Source organism: Fimicolochytrium jonesii (assembly GCF_025526975.1).
Source record: "Fimicolochytrium jonesii strain JEL569 chromosome Unknown EV422scaffold_6, whole genome shotgun sequence".
Classification (NCBI taxonomy): domain Eukaryota; kingdom Fungi; phylum Chytridiomycota; class Chytridiomycetes; order Spizellomycetales; family Powellomycetaceae; genus Fimicolochytrium; species Fimicolochytrium jonesii.
Window position 1 is genome coordinate 798,138 of NW_026515673.1, and position 15,762 is coordinate 813,899.

The window sequence follows — 15,762 nt, forward strand, 5'->3', positions numbered from 1 at the left end:
TTTGCTTTACGCCGATCTTTCGGCCCATGCTGAGCACGACCGTCGCTTGCGGGAGGTCGACCTGCATGGGCTGCGCTGTCTGGGCGTGCTTGCCAAGCGCTGATCTTGCGGGCTGAGCTGCTAACACCTTCCCTTCCCCCCTTCCCCTCTACCGCGCCGCAGGCCACGCCCCCCGTCGCACCCACCGCGATCGAGGCTCTTCTGATGGGCATGGGCAAGAGCCGCGCTACAGCTCTCTTCGGCGACATGGTGGCCTTTTTGTATCCGCTGCTGGTAGACGCCGGCCTTGCCGCCCGGGACGCCAGCCTAGAAGACAAGGCCAAGGCGATTAGCCTTCTTTCAAGAAAGATCAAGCAAGACAACCCCACCCTTTAGGGTGGGTGGATCAATAGGCCAACGCGGTCCCGTCACCAGAAGAAGCGCGCCAAGCACCACATTGGGCTCCAGTCCGGCATCATCGCCGCGATCAGCGATGGCAGCCTTACCACGGCCGACTTCTTGGTCGACCCCCAGCCCTCCGCTAGTCGCCCGGCTGCTCACATTGTGCTGCCAACGCCCGCCTCGTGCGATGGCTGGGAGGGCAAGATGGTCTATGCGGGGTTTGGGAAGAGGCCGGGGAAGGCGAGGGGCCTGGATGGGCTTGAGCGAATTGAACCCTGGGCGGGGGCCGACATCTACATCCACGACGAGCACGGTGCCCTTGTGGCCACAATCTCGTACAATAGCGCAGGTCGTCGCAAACACAACCTGCGGCTGGGGCTCGTCGTCGAGTCCTGTGGATCCCGGCCGGCTGTGGTTCGATGGAAGGCCTCAAGGGGCACAATGCACGCCGAGGGGCTTTGTTGTGGCAACAAGAACTCGGGATATGCCAGGGGGACATCGCACTATTCAATGAAAGGAGGGGCAGACATGTCCGCAAAGAAGTTTCTCGTCGCCACGGAAAAGGCCTTCACCAAGCCACTGCTGCAGGAGCTCGCCAAACGCAACCCCACCGTGGCGGCCTCCCTGATGATGGCCATGCCAGAGGTGTACGGGCCAAATTCCGATGAGTTCCCCCTGCTGTTTGCCACCACCAACTATCAAGTCGTCGTTCAGTCCGACCCGTCGGACGACGGCGTAGCCGGCGAGCTGAACCCGCACACAGGACGCGCCATATGGAAGCTGACCCCAAAGGAGGAGCTTCCGGAGGAGCTTCAAGCCCGCAAGCTATGCGCATGGGCGGCAGGCTACGCCGCCGCTCCGCCAACCGTCGTCGGCGAGTGGGTATTTGCGCTGCCAGAGCAAGGCTTCTACTTGGTGCTGCAGCCCGACTGCATGTGGACGTGGATGCCTGACAAGCTCCACGGAACGGAGGTGCTTGACACGTCCGGGGGCAGTCGCCACACAGCTGTTGTGAAGCTGTCCCTGGCGCCGGCCGCGGCCATCCGGAAATACGGCCTCCCTAATGAAGATGAATAACCCGGCAGTCATCCGTTCGGACCTTTTAGGTTGCCGGTCTAATATATCGCAGCCCTCCGCTCTCTAACTCATCATCCGCTTGGGCCTTTTTGGTCGTCGGCTGTTAGTGTAGAAATGATTGCAATGTACACAAGTCGCTACCCACGATGGTCTTCTGAAAAGCCTTCCTGAATCACACACTGCGTTCGAAAACTGTTAGAAGCGCACGAAGCGATTTGGATGAGGGCAGGATCGATTTGGATGAGGGCAGGATCAATTTGGATGAGGGCAGGACATCGGGGCCTCAAGTTTCCGCGCCGGCAAGGCCACTCACCTCGCAATCCTCGGCTACGACACACTGTGGATTCAACGCTGGGGTCGATGGTCTTCCGACGCATTCCAACGGTATATCCGCACACACCTCGGCGTTCAACTAGCGCTGCGGCAGAATTCCGCTCCTTTTACCAAAGCTGGGGTTGTATATTAGATCTCCTATTATCTGTGGCTCATCTCCGCCCATATTCATGTATATTTGCCATTTGCTCAATACACGGCCACTTTGCCCTACTTCACATCTACTTCATATCTACCCAACATCTAGCAACCTCAAACCGGCCTATTCTCTGCGGCGCCAAGCGCAAACCACGGTGCATAGGCACAAACACGGTCCCCGGGCACTTCCCGGTTTGACGTGCGGGGGACAAATTTCTCCCCAAAATCCATTGATGGCTGACTAGTACAGCGTGGGGCGAAAATTGGTCCCCCCGAAAATTGGTCCCCCGGCAATGACATCTCATATTCGCTCTACTTCACATCTGCGTATCCGGCAACTTGCCTTGGCATCTCACCTCTCATATCGCCGCCATCTTTGGGTCGGACCGCGCACGGGGCTCATTTCTTGAACGCAAATCATCTCTCATATTGTCATAAGCATCTTGCCGTGCGTGATCCGGCGTCGTTGGGTCCAAAGATGTGCTGGATCATATGTATTTTTTTATCGTTGTTAATATACGTGTACGCGGCACAACCCCTACCCGTACAGCCCCTACATGTACTGCTCCCCCCAATAAACCCCGCGCTCCAATAAAATCTTTCCTCTGTTATGGACGACGCGCCCATACCATAAGCTTACCTACTGACAGCCGCCAATGTCAACCGCCAAATGTCAAACGCCAATGTCAATGTCAATGTCAGTGTCAATGTCAGTGTCAATGTCAATGTCAATGCCACTCCCCCTCTCTCCTCTCATTTCGCCAATCCTCCCGCAATATCACCACTCCTCCTCTCTCCTCTCATTTCGCCAATCCCCCCTCGGCTTCTCCACACCCCCCACTACTTCCCCATAGCCAGCAGCTGTAGCAATGCTCTCTACGCTCGCCACGCACGCTCTAGGAGCATAGCTGGCGCCCCCCCAGTCCCCTCTTGTTGTTGTTGTTCTCTGATCTGCTGGGTTGCCTATCTATAAATAGCCGGCCTCTCTTCGTCCATTCCCTTCCTCCCCAGCAGATCAACACCAGTTCTTCTCATCTCCTGTTCTAGTCCTTGTTTCTTGTTTCGCCAATACAACCTCTTGTCGCCTATCACACTCGCCCTGTCTTCTCTACTTCGCTTCCGCCCCCGTCGTCGAGATCATAACAGTTTGATCTGCTCCAACACTGCGAAGTTCAGATCCTGTCCAGCCCTGCATCCGACAAACCTTTTTCGCCATGTCCCAACCCGGATCTGTACCTTTCACCGCCAAGCAATGGAACGATATGTGCCAAGCCATCGCCGCCTTGGAAAGCCAAAACGCCAACTTGCAGGCCAACCTAGCGCAGGCCCAAGCCGACGCACAAGCTGCCCAGAGCATCGCCGCCCAGGTTCAAGCTGATACGTACACCCGTCCCCAAGTCGCCAACCCTGCTCTGGAGCCAAGAATCAGCTCGCCCAAGAAGTTTGATGGTACCCGCAGGAAATCCCGTGGGTGGTTGAACAACATCCGGTTGATGTTTGCTCTCCAGCCCGACCGCTACCCCAGCGACATCATCAAGATCCAAACGATTGGCACCTACCTCACCGGCACTGCGCAAGCCTGGATGGCGCCCCTAGTCGAACGCCAAGATCACAGCCTTCAGGACTTTGATAGTTTTATCAGTCAGATGCAATCGGTCTTCGGAGACAGCGACAGGGTCTGCACCTCTGAAAACAAGCTCCAGAACCTTCGCCAAACCCGTGCAGCAACCGAGTACGTTGCTGAGTTCCGCCAGCTACAATGCGATGTCTCCTGGAACGACCAGGCCCTGATTGCTACCTTCCGCCGTGGCCTAAAAGAAGACGTCAAAGACCTGATGCTCACAATGCCCCCTGCGGCCACCATTGATGTGTTGATGGAGCAGGCTATCCAGTGCGATAACCGGCTGTTTGAGCGCCGCCTGGAGCGAAACAGAAGCCGCCAGACCTTCCCGGTTCCCCATACCTTGTTTACTACTACCACCACTGTCGACCACAGCGAGCCTATGCAGATTGACGCCGCTCGTCCCCGCGGCCCTCTGAGCCCTCAGGAACGCCAACGCCGCATTTCCAACAAACTCTGCCTTTACTGCGGTGGCGCGGGGCACATTGCAAAAGTCTGCCCCGTCAAGAACAAGACCACCACCCGTGCCGCCAACGTCGACATCAAAGAACCCTCCACCAAACAGGGTTTTCCCAAAGTCCAGCCGCAGTAAAGCCCCAGCGACTGGACAACACACACCGCCCCGGGCCTCCTAACCTCGCAGCTCCTGCAACGGGAGAGGCCACCCCCCTGGTTCCCGACTCCGTTATAGCCGACACAACCCTCCTAGCCGCTGCCCATGTCGAAAACTCCGAAATTAACCCCCGCGCCATGCTTGCGCTGGGTCCCGTCAAACCCTTCAACTACCCCGTTACCATCATGGTATCATCCAGCCGCGCCCCGATACCTATCTCAGCCATGATCGACAACGGTGCCCTGTCCTGCTTCATCGACAGAGACTTTGCCCGCAAACACCGCATCGCCCTAGTCCCACAGCAGCGTCCACTGACGATTGAACTCATTGACGGTCAACTCAGCTCTGCTGGACCAATCACCCATCACACCCAACCAGTAGGCATGTGGGTCGACGACCACTTCGAAGAACTCGTCTTCCATGTCACCAAATCACCCCATGCTCCAATCCTCCTTGGTCTCCCCTGGCTCCGCCTCCACGACATTAACCTTGACTTCAAGAACCTTTCGGTCGGTTTCCGTTGCGACAGTCAGTACCATGAATTCGCGAATTGGGACAACTCTCCAGCACCCCTGAGCCCAGCACCCGCCAGAACCCCCGAGCCCTTGATCCGCATCCCCCAGGATGAAGTTCCCGTCAACGAAACATGGTCGATTCCAGTACCCAAGGTATCTCGCTCCAGCACCCCAGAACCGGCTCCCACGCCGCTCCGAGTCTCGTTCATCTCCGCCCCAGCCTTCCGGGTCGCAGCAAGGCATGACCAGGTCTTTGTCGCCTACACCAACCCTGCGAAACCCGATCTCCCGACCTCGCCTAGCCCCAGTAACCCCCCGACACCCGAGAAAGACATCAAAGACTTCCTGCCCCCCGAGTATCAAGACTTCGCCGACGTTTTCGAAAAGAGAAATGCTGACACACTCCCCGAGCACCGACCCTACGACTGTCCAATCGATCTGGAAGAAGGCAGGCAGCCACCTTTCGGCCCGATCTACAGCCTCAGCGAACCAGAAATGAAGGCACTCTGCGAATACCTCGAAGAAAACCTCGCCAAAGGATTCATCAAACCCTCAAAGTCCCCTGCCGGTGCGCCAGTCTTATTTGTGAAGAAAAAGGACGGTTCTCTCCGCCTCTGCGTCGATTATCGAGGCCTGAACAGCATCACGGTGAAGAATCGCTACCCCCTGCCCCTGATCAACGGTATCATGGATCGTTTGCGCGGCGCCCGCCGTCTCACCAAGATCGACCTTCGCGGCGCTTATAACCTCTTACGCATGCGCCCGGGCAATGAATGGAAGACCGCCTTCCGCTGCCGCTACGGCCTATTCAAATACAATGTCATGCCCTTTGGACTCAGCAATGCTCCTGGCCTCTTCCAGTACCTGATGAACGACATCTTCCGCGACATTCTCGATGTGTTTGTTGTCGTCTACCTCGACGATATCCTGATATTGTCCAAGAACCCCGAAGATCACCCCAAACATGCCCGCGAAGTCTTGTCCCGCCTCCGACAGCATGGGTTGTACGCCAAACCAGAGAAGTGCGAATTCAACCGCGAATCCGTTGAGTTCCTAGGCTTCATCATCTCCGAGAAAGGCATCCAGATGGACCCCAAGAAGATCGCTGCCATCACGGATTGGGAACCTCCCAAGACTGTCAAAGGCGTCCAGCGATTCCTCGGCTTTGCCAACTTCTATCGCCGACTCATCCAAGGTTATTCCAGGATCGCTACCCCGCTCACAGCCCTGACCCGGAAAGACATCCCGTACGCCTGGACACCCGCCGCAAACACCGCCTTCGAGAACCTGAAGAAAGCATTCACCACCGCCCCCATCCTTGCTCACCCTGACCCAGAGAAGCCCTTTGTCGTCGAAACTGACGCCTCCGACTTCGCTCTCGGCGCAGTTCTCCTCCAACCTGACCAGGACAATCAGCTCCACCCCATGACCTTCCACTCTCGCAAATTCACGGCCGAAGAGATCAACTACGAGATCTACGACAAGGAACTTCTGGCCATCCAAGACTCCTTTGCCCAGTGGCGACACCATCTCATTGGCGCCTGTCACAAGATCACCGTTTACTCTGACCATAAAAACCTTCAGTACTTCATGACCACCCGCACCCTGAACCGCCGCCAAGCCCGCTGGTCAATATTCTTCTCGGATTTTGACTTTGTCATTACCTACCGCCCCGGTTCCCAGCAGCACCAAGCCGATTGTTAAGAATGGGCGGAGCCGACGGAAATAGAGGCGACTTGTGGTGCAGGTTGTTGACAGGTAATGGTATTCAGACCGAAACAAGAACTAGAACAAGACTAGGAAGAACTGGTGTTGATCTGCTGGGGGATCAGGAAGTGGGGAGCTCAGGGGAGGCGGCTATTTATGCTTTTCTGGGAAGGCTGGGGAAGCGTGGGGAAGCAGAAGGGTACGGAATGAGAGGGAAGCCAAGAGAAGCGCCAAGGGTGGGGGAAGCATAGAAACAGAAGACTGGGGATGGGGTGGCTACGCTGAGGCTGTGGGCGGGTACGTGGGGAAGTATGAAGAAGGGTTTGTAAGCGCCGAGTGTTGGGAGGTGTGGCTACGTGCGGCTGCGTGGAGAAATGAAGGCAGTGGCAGGTGTGGGGTAGCGCGGCTGCGTGCGGCTGCGAGGTTTGGCAGATGTCAGGTTTTCACAGGGAATTGACATTGACTGACTGTTGGGATGCTGTCATGAGGTAAGCGCATGGTATGGACGCGTCGTCCATAACATCACCCCCTCCTTTAGCCACGGCGTCCGGATGTTGTTTTGATGTTGGCAGGCTTTGGTCGGGGTTTGTCGGGGTACTTTTGGTGGAACTGGGCAACAAGCTCTTGACAGCGGGCAAGGTGTTCCACTGGCTCCCATGTGTTCTCCGAGCTTGGCCAACCCTGCCACTTGATGAGGTACTGAAGGTGCGTGCGTCGAATACGGGAGTCAAGAATGTCTTCCACAATCCATTCCTCCTGTCCTTCGACTTCTTCTGGTGGGGTGGGTTCTGGCTCAGTTCGCTCCGGAATGGTGAAACGTGGTTCAAGAAGGGAGACATGGAAGACGTTGTGAATTTTGTAGGATGGGGGAAGCTTGAGGCGATATGTGACCGAGTTGATCTTCTCCGTGATTGTGAAGGGGCCAATCTTACGGTGATCAAGTTTCTGGGAAGGTCGGAGAGTCTTGAGATTCCGCTGTAAGAGCCAGACACTGTCCCCGGGTTTCATGTCTGGGCCAGGTGCCCTCTTAGCATCGGCAAAGCGCTTCATGCGTCCTTGGGCCTCCTTGAGCTCAGTGGCAAGCTGTTCATGGATTTCCTTGAGATGGTTGGCACGAGCTTCGGCTGCAGGATTAAGGGATTCGGTTGTGGTGGCGGAAGCCAGACTGAATCGAGGATGGAACCCATAGTTGGCGTAGAAGGGGGTTGTCTGGGTGGCGGAGTGGATGGTGTTATTGTAAGAGAACTCAGCAGAAGACAAGAGTTCCTTCCAGTTATCTTGTTGATAGTTGCAAAAGCAGCGAAGGTATTGCTCAAGAATCTGATTGGTCCGCTCGGTTTGTCCATCGCTCTGGGGATGGAACGCCGATGAGAGGTTGACCTTGGTTCCCAGGAGAGCGAAGAGACGTTTCCAGAAGTGGGAGTTGAACTGTGGGCCACGGTCAGATACAATATCGTCGGGGAGTCCATGGAGCCGGATGACATGGTGCCAGATCAGATCTGCAGTTGACTCAGCGGTGGCAGTTTTCCTGCACGGTACAAAGTGCGCCATCTTGGTGAACCGGCAGATGACAACGAGCACAGAATCAACCCCATCACTGGCGGGTAGATGCGTGATGAAGTCCATGGAAATTGACCCCCAGGGGCGGTCAGGGACCTGCAGGGGTTGAAGGAGTCCGTAGGGCTTGTGTCTGCTGGTCTTGGCTTGAGCACATACGTCGCAGGACCTGATGTAGGACTCGACAAAACGCCACTGGCTAGGCCACCAGTAGTTGCGTGAGATGAGCTCCAGGGTCTTTGACATGCCGTAGTGTCCTGCCAAACGCGTGTCATGCATGTCCCGGCAGATCTCAGCACGGAGCTTGTTGGTGGGGACGTAGACAAGGTTGTCGTACAGCAGAACCCCATTTTCCTCGGAGAATCGCTTTATCCGTTCTTGGTCTTCTTGAGATTGCTGGGCAATGGGGGCCCTAAGCTGTCGCCGGATGGTTTGCGCAAACACGTCAGATGCCAGGGCAGCTTTGATTTGGTCAAGGAGCGAGGAGTCCAGTGGGGTCAGATAAGTGGCGGCCAGGCGGAGGTGGTCAGGGGTGAGGATCGTGGTTTCCTGGGAGCGGAATGCTTCTTCCCCCTCCCTTAGCTCGTATTCAGAGCGACGAGAGAGGGCGTCAGCTTGGTGTTGCTGGGTACCAGGGCGGTATGTGCTGACAAAGTCGAAATCAGCAAAGAAGATTGACCAGCGGGATTGGCGGCGGTTGAGGGTACGGGTAGTCATGAAGTACTGGAGGTTCTTGTGGTCACAGTAAACGACGACCTTGTGGCGGGCACCAATGAGGTGGTGTCGCCATTGAGCAAATGAGTCTTGGATAGCCAGGAGTTCCTTGTCGTAAATCTCATAGTTGATTTCCTCAGGAGTAAATTTGCGGGAGTGAAAGGCCACGGGGTGGAGTTGATCTGTGTCGTCGGGTTGAAGGAGGACGGCGCCAAGGGCAAAGTCGGAGGCATCGGATTCGACAATGAAGGGCTTGTCAGGGTCAGGGTGAGTCAGGATAGGTGCGGAGGTGAAGGCTTTCTTGAGGGTTTCAAAAGCTAGGTGTGCAGCGTGGGTCCATTTGAATGGCAAGTCTTTGCGAGTGAGCGTGGTCAGGGGTGCAACGATCGCAGAGTACCCTTTGATGAATCGCCGGTAGAAGTTGGCAAAACCAAGGAAGCGCTGGATGCCTTTGACATTCGTCGGGGGTTCCCATTCGGTAATGGCAGCCGTCTTCTTTGGGTCCATGGAAATGCCTTGCTGGGAGATGATAAACCCCAGGAACTCAACAGAGTCACGGTTGAATTCGCATTTTTCCGGTTTCGCATACAGCCCGTGCTGGCGGAGCCGTGAGAGCACCTCTCGGACGTGGTTGGGGTGGTCTTCTGGGTTTTTTGAGAAGATCAGAATGTCGTCAAGGTAGACCACAACAAAAAAGTCGAGAATGTCACGGAATATGTCGTTCATGAGGTGTTGGAATACTCCAGGGGCATTGGTGAGCCCAAACGGCATGACATTATACTCGAATAGGCCGTAGCGACATCGGAACGCTGTCTTCCATTCATCCCCTGGCCGGATCCGAAGAAGGTTGTAGGCTCCCCGGAGGTCAATCTTGGTGAGCCTGCGTGCCCCTCGAAGACGATCCATGATGCTGTTAATCAAGGGCAAGGGATAGCGATTCTTGATGGTGATATTGTTGAGTCCACGATAGTTGACGCACAGACGGAGGGAACCGTCCTTTTTCTTGACAAAGAGGACTGGGGCACCGGCGGGAGACTTGGAGTGCTTGATGAACCCCTTAGCTAGGTTCTCTTCAAGGTAGTCACAGAGTGCCTGCATTTCAGGCTCGCTGAGACTATAGATCGGGCCGAACGGTGGCTGTTTGCCCTCTTCTAAGTCGATGGGACAGCCGTAGGGTCGGTGCTCTGGGAGGGTATCCGCGTTCTTCCTGGCGAAGACGTCCGCAAAATCTTGGTATTCTTCAGGAATGATGGCCTTCGGATCTTTTGGAGGAGTGGTCGCCAGGGCTTGGGAATCTGACTTGGTCGGATTGGCGTAGGCAATGAATGCCTGGTCATGCCTTGCCGCCACACGGAAAGCTGGGGCGCTGATAAACGATACGTGGATCGGTGTGGGTGCTGGGTCCAGTGTGTTGGGTGTCTGGGCTAGGGAGACTGAAATCTCGTCTTGATGGATACGGATCAGAGGTTCAGGGGTTCTTGAGGGCTTTGGGCTAGGTTCTGTTGGCAGGGCATCCCAGGAGGCGTATTGTCCAAAACCGCAATGGCAGCGGAAGCAAAGAGTGCGAGTCTTCCAGTGTAGCTCCACATCATGGAGCTCAAACCAGGGAAGCCCCAGGATGATTGGCGCATGCGGGGAACATGTCACATGGAATACCACCTCCTCAAAATGGTCGTTGACCCACATGCCCAAAGGTTGGGTGTGATGGGTAATGGAGCCCGCATGGCTGGGACGTCCGTCAACCAGTTCAAGCGCAATGGGGTCCTCCTTCTTGACAAGTGGGATGCGGGGCTTGCGGGCATAGCTTTCGTCGATGAAGCACGACATCGCACCGGTGTCAAGTAGTGCTGAAAGCTGAACTGGAGCTCGCTGGGCCGATATCTGCAGGGTAACAGGGTACTCGAATGGTGAGGATGGGCCCAAAATCCGCATGGGTGAGGGTATCTCAGATAGGAGATTGACATTGTTGGTGGTCAGGAGAAGGGTGTTGCTGGAGATGCCAGGATCGGAGCAAGGTTTTGTGGCTTCTCCCTTGGCAGTACTTGCGTGGTGAGAAGGCCCAGGACAGGTGTTGCCCAGCTGCTCGGCCTTTACTGCAGCTGGACTTGGGCAAAATCCTGGATGGGTGCAGGTTCCTTAACCGCGACATTCGCCGTGCGTATCTTGTTCGGGCAGAGTTTGGCTATGTGGCCGGGTTTACCACAGTAGAGGCAAAGTCTGTTTGTGATGCGGTGTTGGCGCTCTAGCGGTGTGAGGGGTCCTCGCGGACGAGCAGCGTCAATGATCATAGGGTCGTCTGGGCGGTTGTCGGGGCTCATGAGGGTGGGGCTAGTGGTAACTGGCACATATGGCTGTCGGTTCCTGCTTCGCTCTAGACGGCGCTCAAACAATCGGTTGTCACATTGGATGGCCTGTTCCATCACGGTGTCGATTGAGGCGGTAGGGGGCATCGTGAGCATTAAGTCCTTGACGTCTTCTTTGAGGCTGCGACGGAAGGTGGCAATCAATGCCTGGTCATTCCACGACACATCGCATTGCAGCTGTCGGAATTCAGCTACATACTCTGTTGCTGCACGGGTTTGTCGAAGGTTCTGGAGCTTGTTTTCGGACGTGCGGATCCTGTCGCTGTCTCCAAAGACTGCTTGCATTTGCTGGATGAAATCATCCAGGTTCGTAAGGGAATGATGGTCTTGTTCGACAAGGGGCGCCAGCCAGGCCTGGGCGGTGCCAGTGAGGTAGGTGCCAATAGTTCGTATCTTGGTCTGATCGTTGGGGTAGCGCCTGGGTTGGAGGGCGAAACATGAGCCGGATCTGGTTGAGGAACCCACGGAACTTGCTTCGGGTGCCATCAAATTTGTCTGGGAGACTGATTTTGGGTTCGGGGGCGTGAGTGGCAGGGGCAGTGGTCTGGGTTTGCGCTAGTTCGGCTTGTAGGGTGGTATTCTGCGCTCGAAGTTCGTCAATCGCATTGCACATGGCTTGCCAGGCTTCGGCCGTGAGGGGAAGGGCGTCGGACATGGTGATTTGGCGTGGAGGCACAGCGGTTGGGGGTTGTTGAGCAGATCAAACTGTTAAGAATGGGCGGAGCCGACGGAAATAGAGGCGACTTGTGGTGCAGGTTGTTGACAGGTAATGGTATTCAGACCGAAACAAGAACTAGAACAAGACTAGGAAGAACTGGTGTTGATCTGCTGGGGGATCAGGAAGTGGGGAGCTCAGGGGAGGCGGCTATTTATGCTTTTCTGGGAAGGCTGGGGAAGCGTGGGGAAGCAGAAGGGTACGGAATGAGAGGGAAGCCAAGAGAAGCGCCAAGGGTGGGGGAAGCATAGAAACAGAAGACTGGGGATGGGGTGGCTACGCTGAGGCTGTGGGCGGGTACGTGGGGAAGTATGAAGAAGGGTTTGTAAGCGCCGAGTGTTGGGAGGTGTGGCTACGTGCGGCTGCGTGGAGAAATGAAGGCAGTGGCAGGTGTGGGGTAGCGCGGCTGCGTGCAGCTGCGAGGTTTGGCAGATGTCAGGTTTTCACAGGGAATTGACATTGACTGACTGTTGGGATGCTGTCATGAGGTAAGCGCATGGTATGGACGCGTCGTCCATAACACCGATGCCCTCTCCCGACGCTCCGAACATGAGCTAAAAGAGGGGGAAGAAGCGTTCCGCTCCCAGGCAATCACAATTTTGACTCCCGAACGCCTTCGACTCGCCGCGGCCTACCTCACACCCATGGATACCACGCTGCTTGACAAGATTAAGGCCGCCCAGGCCTCTGATCCCCTCGCTAAGACCATTCGCGAAAAGCTCAAGATACCCCTCGCCCAACGAACCGAGGAAACCCAAGATCGTATCAAGCGGTTCTCAGATGAAGATGGGATCCTGCTGCACGATAACCTGGTCTATGTCCCCACCAACGAGCTCCGAGCTGAAGTCTGCCACGACATGCACGATACACCCCTAGCCGGGCACTTTGGGATGTCCAAGACGCTCGAACTCGCCTCCCGCAACTACTGGTGGCCCAGCCAGTGGCGCTTCGTCAAGGCCTACGTCAAGTCCTGCGATACCTGTAGCCAAGCGAAATCCAGTCGACACAAACCATATGGCCTACTCCAGCCCAACAGTCTCCCTACCCGCCCTTGGGGATCTTGGTCCCTGGACTTTATCACCGGTCTGCCTCCCGTGGACGGGTACGACTCCATCCTGAACGTCAACTGTCGCCTCACCAAGATGGCCCACTTCATCGCCTGCAGCGAGTCAGAATCCGCCGAATCCACCGCCGACCTAGTCTTCCACAACATCATCCGTCTCCACGGCCTCCCCGACGACGTCATCTCTGACCGAGGACCCCAGTTTAACTCCCGGTTCTGGCGTCAACTTCTCGAACTCCTTGGGGCAAAAGCCAACCTCTCCACGGCCTTCCACCCCCAGAGCGATGGCCAGACGGAATGCACCAACCAGATCCTGGAGCAGTATCTCCGATGCTTTTGCAACCACCAACAGGACAACTGGAAACAGCTTCTGTCGTCCGCCGAGTTTGCCTACAACAACACCCATCAGTCCGCCTCCCAGACCACCCCCTTCTACGCCAACAAGGGTCTCCACCCCCGCTTCAGTTTCGCGGCCTCTGCTACCTCCGAATCCGTCAACCCCGCCGCTGAAGCCCGCGGTAAACAAATCAGGGAAGTCCATGAACAGCTCGCCCTCGAACTCAAGGAAGCCCAAGATCAAATGAAGCGTTACGCCGACGCCAAACGAATTCCTGGACCGGACTTCAAGCCTGGCGACCACGTCTGGCTCCTCCGCAAAAACCTCCAGACAACCCGGCCCTCTCAGAAACTCGACCATCGCAAGATTGGGCCATTCCCCATCGTTGAAAAAATCAATCCCGTCGCCTACCGGCTCAAGCTCCCGCCTACATACAAAATCCACGATGTCTTCCATGTCTCCCTCCTCGAACCCCGCTTCACCATCCCCGAACGACACGAACCCGAACCCGCGCCCCCAGAGACCGTTGAGGGTCAAGAAGAGTGGGTTGTCAAAGCCATCCTTGGCTCTCGCATCCATCGTCGTCGCCTTCAGTACTTGGTCAAATGGCAGGGCTGGCCTGACTCTGAGAACACCTGGGAGCCCGTGGAACACCTCACCCATACCGACGCACTCCTCCAGGACTTCCACAACGCGTACCCCAACAAGCCTTCCTCTGTCCCCGTAGCACCTCCTCTGCGGCCACACCAAACTTGACGCCGCCGCCGCCGCGGCTAAAGAGAGGGGTGATGTTATGGACGACGCGCCCATACCATAAGCTTACCTACTGACAGCCGCCAATGTCAACCGCCAAATGTCAAACGCCAATGTCAATGTCAATGTCAGTGTCAATTTCAGTGTCAATGTCAATGTCAATGCCACTCCCCCTCTCTCCTCTCATTTCGCCAATCCTCCCGCAATATCGCCACTCCTCCCCTCTCCTCTCATTTCGCCAATCCCCCCTCGGCTTCTCCACACCCCCCACTACTTCCCCATAGCCAGCAGCTGTAGCAATGCTCTCTACGCTCGCCACGCACGCTCTAGGAGCATAGCTGGCGCCCCCCCAGTCCCCTCTTGTTGTTGTTGTTCTCTGATCTGCTGGGTTGCCTATCTATAAGGTGGCCGGCCTCTCTTCGTCCATTCCCTTCCTCCCCAGCAGATCAACACCAGTTCTTCTCATCTCCTGTTCTAGTCCTTGTTTCTTGTTTCGCCAATACAACCTCTTGTCGCCTATCACACTCGCCCTGTCTTCTCTACTTCGCTTCCGCCCCCGTCGTCGAGATCATAACAGTTTGATCTGCTCCAACACTGCGAAGTTCAGATCCTGTCCAGCCCTGCATCCGACAAACCTTTTTCGCCATGTCCCAACCCGGATCTGTACCTTTCACCGCCAAGCAATGGAACGATATGTGCCAAGCCATCGCCGCCTTGGAAAGCCAAAACGCCAACTTGCAGGCCAACCTAGCGCAGGCCCAAGCCGACGCACAAGCTGCCCAGAGCATCGCCGCCCAGGTTCAAGCTGATACGTACACCCGTCCCCAAGTCGCCAACCCTGCTCTGGAGCCAAGAATCAGCTCGCCCAAGAAGTTTGATGGTACCCGCAGGAAATCCCGTGGGTGGTTGAACAACATCCGGTTGATGTTTGCTCTCCAGCCCGACCGCTACCCCAGCGACATCATCAAGATCCAAACGATTGGCACCTACCTCACCGGCACTGCGCAAGCCTGGATGGCGCCCCTAGTCGAACGCCAAGATCACAGCCTTCAGGACTTTGATAGTTTTATCAGTCAGATGCAATCGGTCTTCGGAGACAGCGACAGGGTCTGCACCTCTGAAAACAAGCTCCAGAACCTTCGCCAAACCCGTGCAGCAACCGAGTACGTTGCTGAGTTCCGCCAGCTACAATGCGATGTCTCCTGGAACGACCAGGCCCTGATTGCTACCTTCCGCCGTGGCCTAAAAGAAGACGTCAAAGACCTGATGCTCACAATGCCCCCTGCGGCCGCCATTGATGTGTTGATGGAGCAGGCTATCCAGTGCGATAACCGGCTGTTTGAGCGCCGCCTGGAGCGAAACAGAAGCCGCCAGACCTTCCCGGTTCCCCATACCTTGTTTACTACTACCACCACTGTCGACCACAGCGAGCCTATGCAGATTGACGCCGCTCGTCCCCGCGGCCCTCTGAGCCCTCAGGAACGCCAACGCCGCATTTCCAACAACCTCTGCCTCTACTGCGGTGGCGCGGGGCACATTGCAAAAGTCTGCCCCGTCAAGAACAAGACCACCACCCGTGCCGCCAACGTCGACATCAAAGAACCCTCCACCGAACAGGGTTTTCCCAAAGTCCAGCCGCAGTAAAGCCCCAGCGACTGGACAACACACACCGCCCCGGGCCTCCTAACCTCGCAGCTCCTGCAACGGGAGAGGCCACCCCCCTGGTTCCCGACTCCGTTATAGCCGACACAACCCTCCTAGCCGCTGCCCATGTCGAAAACTCCGAAATTAACCCCCGCGCCATGCTTGCGTTGGGTCCCGTTGAACCCTTCAACTACCCCGTTACCATCATGGTATCATCCAGCCGCGCCCTGA

At 56.3% G+C, this 15,762-nt stretch overlaps 1 protein-coding gene across 1 annotated transcript; it reads left to right on the top strand.

Moving 5' to 3' along the window:
• Nucleotides 1-585: 585 nt before the first annotated feature.
• On the top strand, nt 586-1,458 carry EV422DRAFT_505130 (uncharacterized protein; the record flags this gene model as incomplete). Its single annotated transcript, XM_053068468.1, has 1 exon — nt 586-1,458. The coding sequence occupies one exon, from the start codon at nt 586-588 to the stop codon at nt 1,456-1,458; it is 873 nt and encodes a 290-aa protein (XP_052927277.1).
• Nucleotides 1,459-15,762: the final 14,304 nt, after the last annotated feature.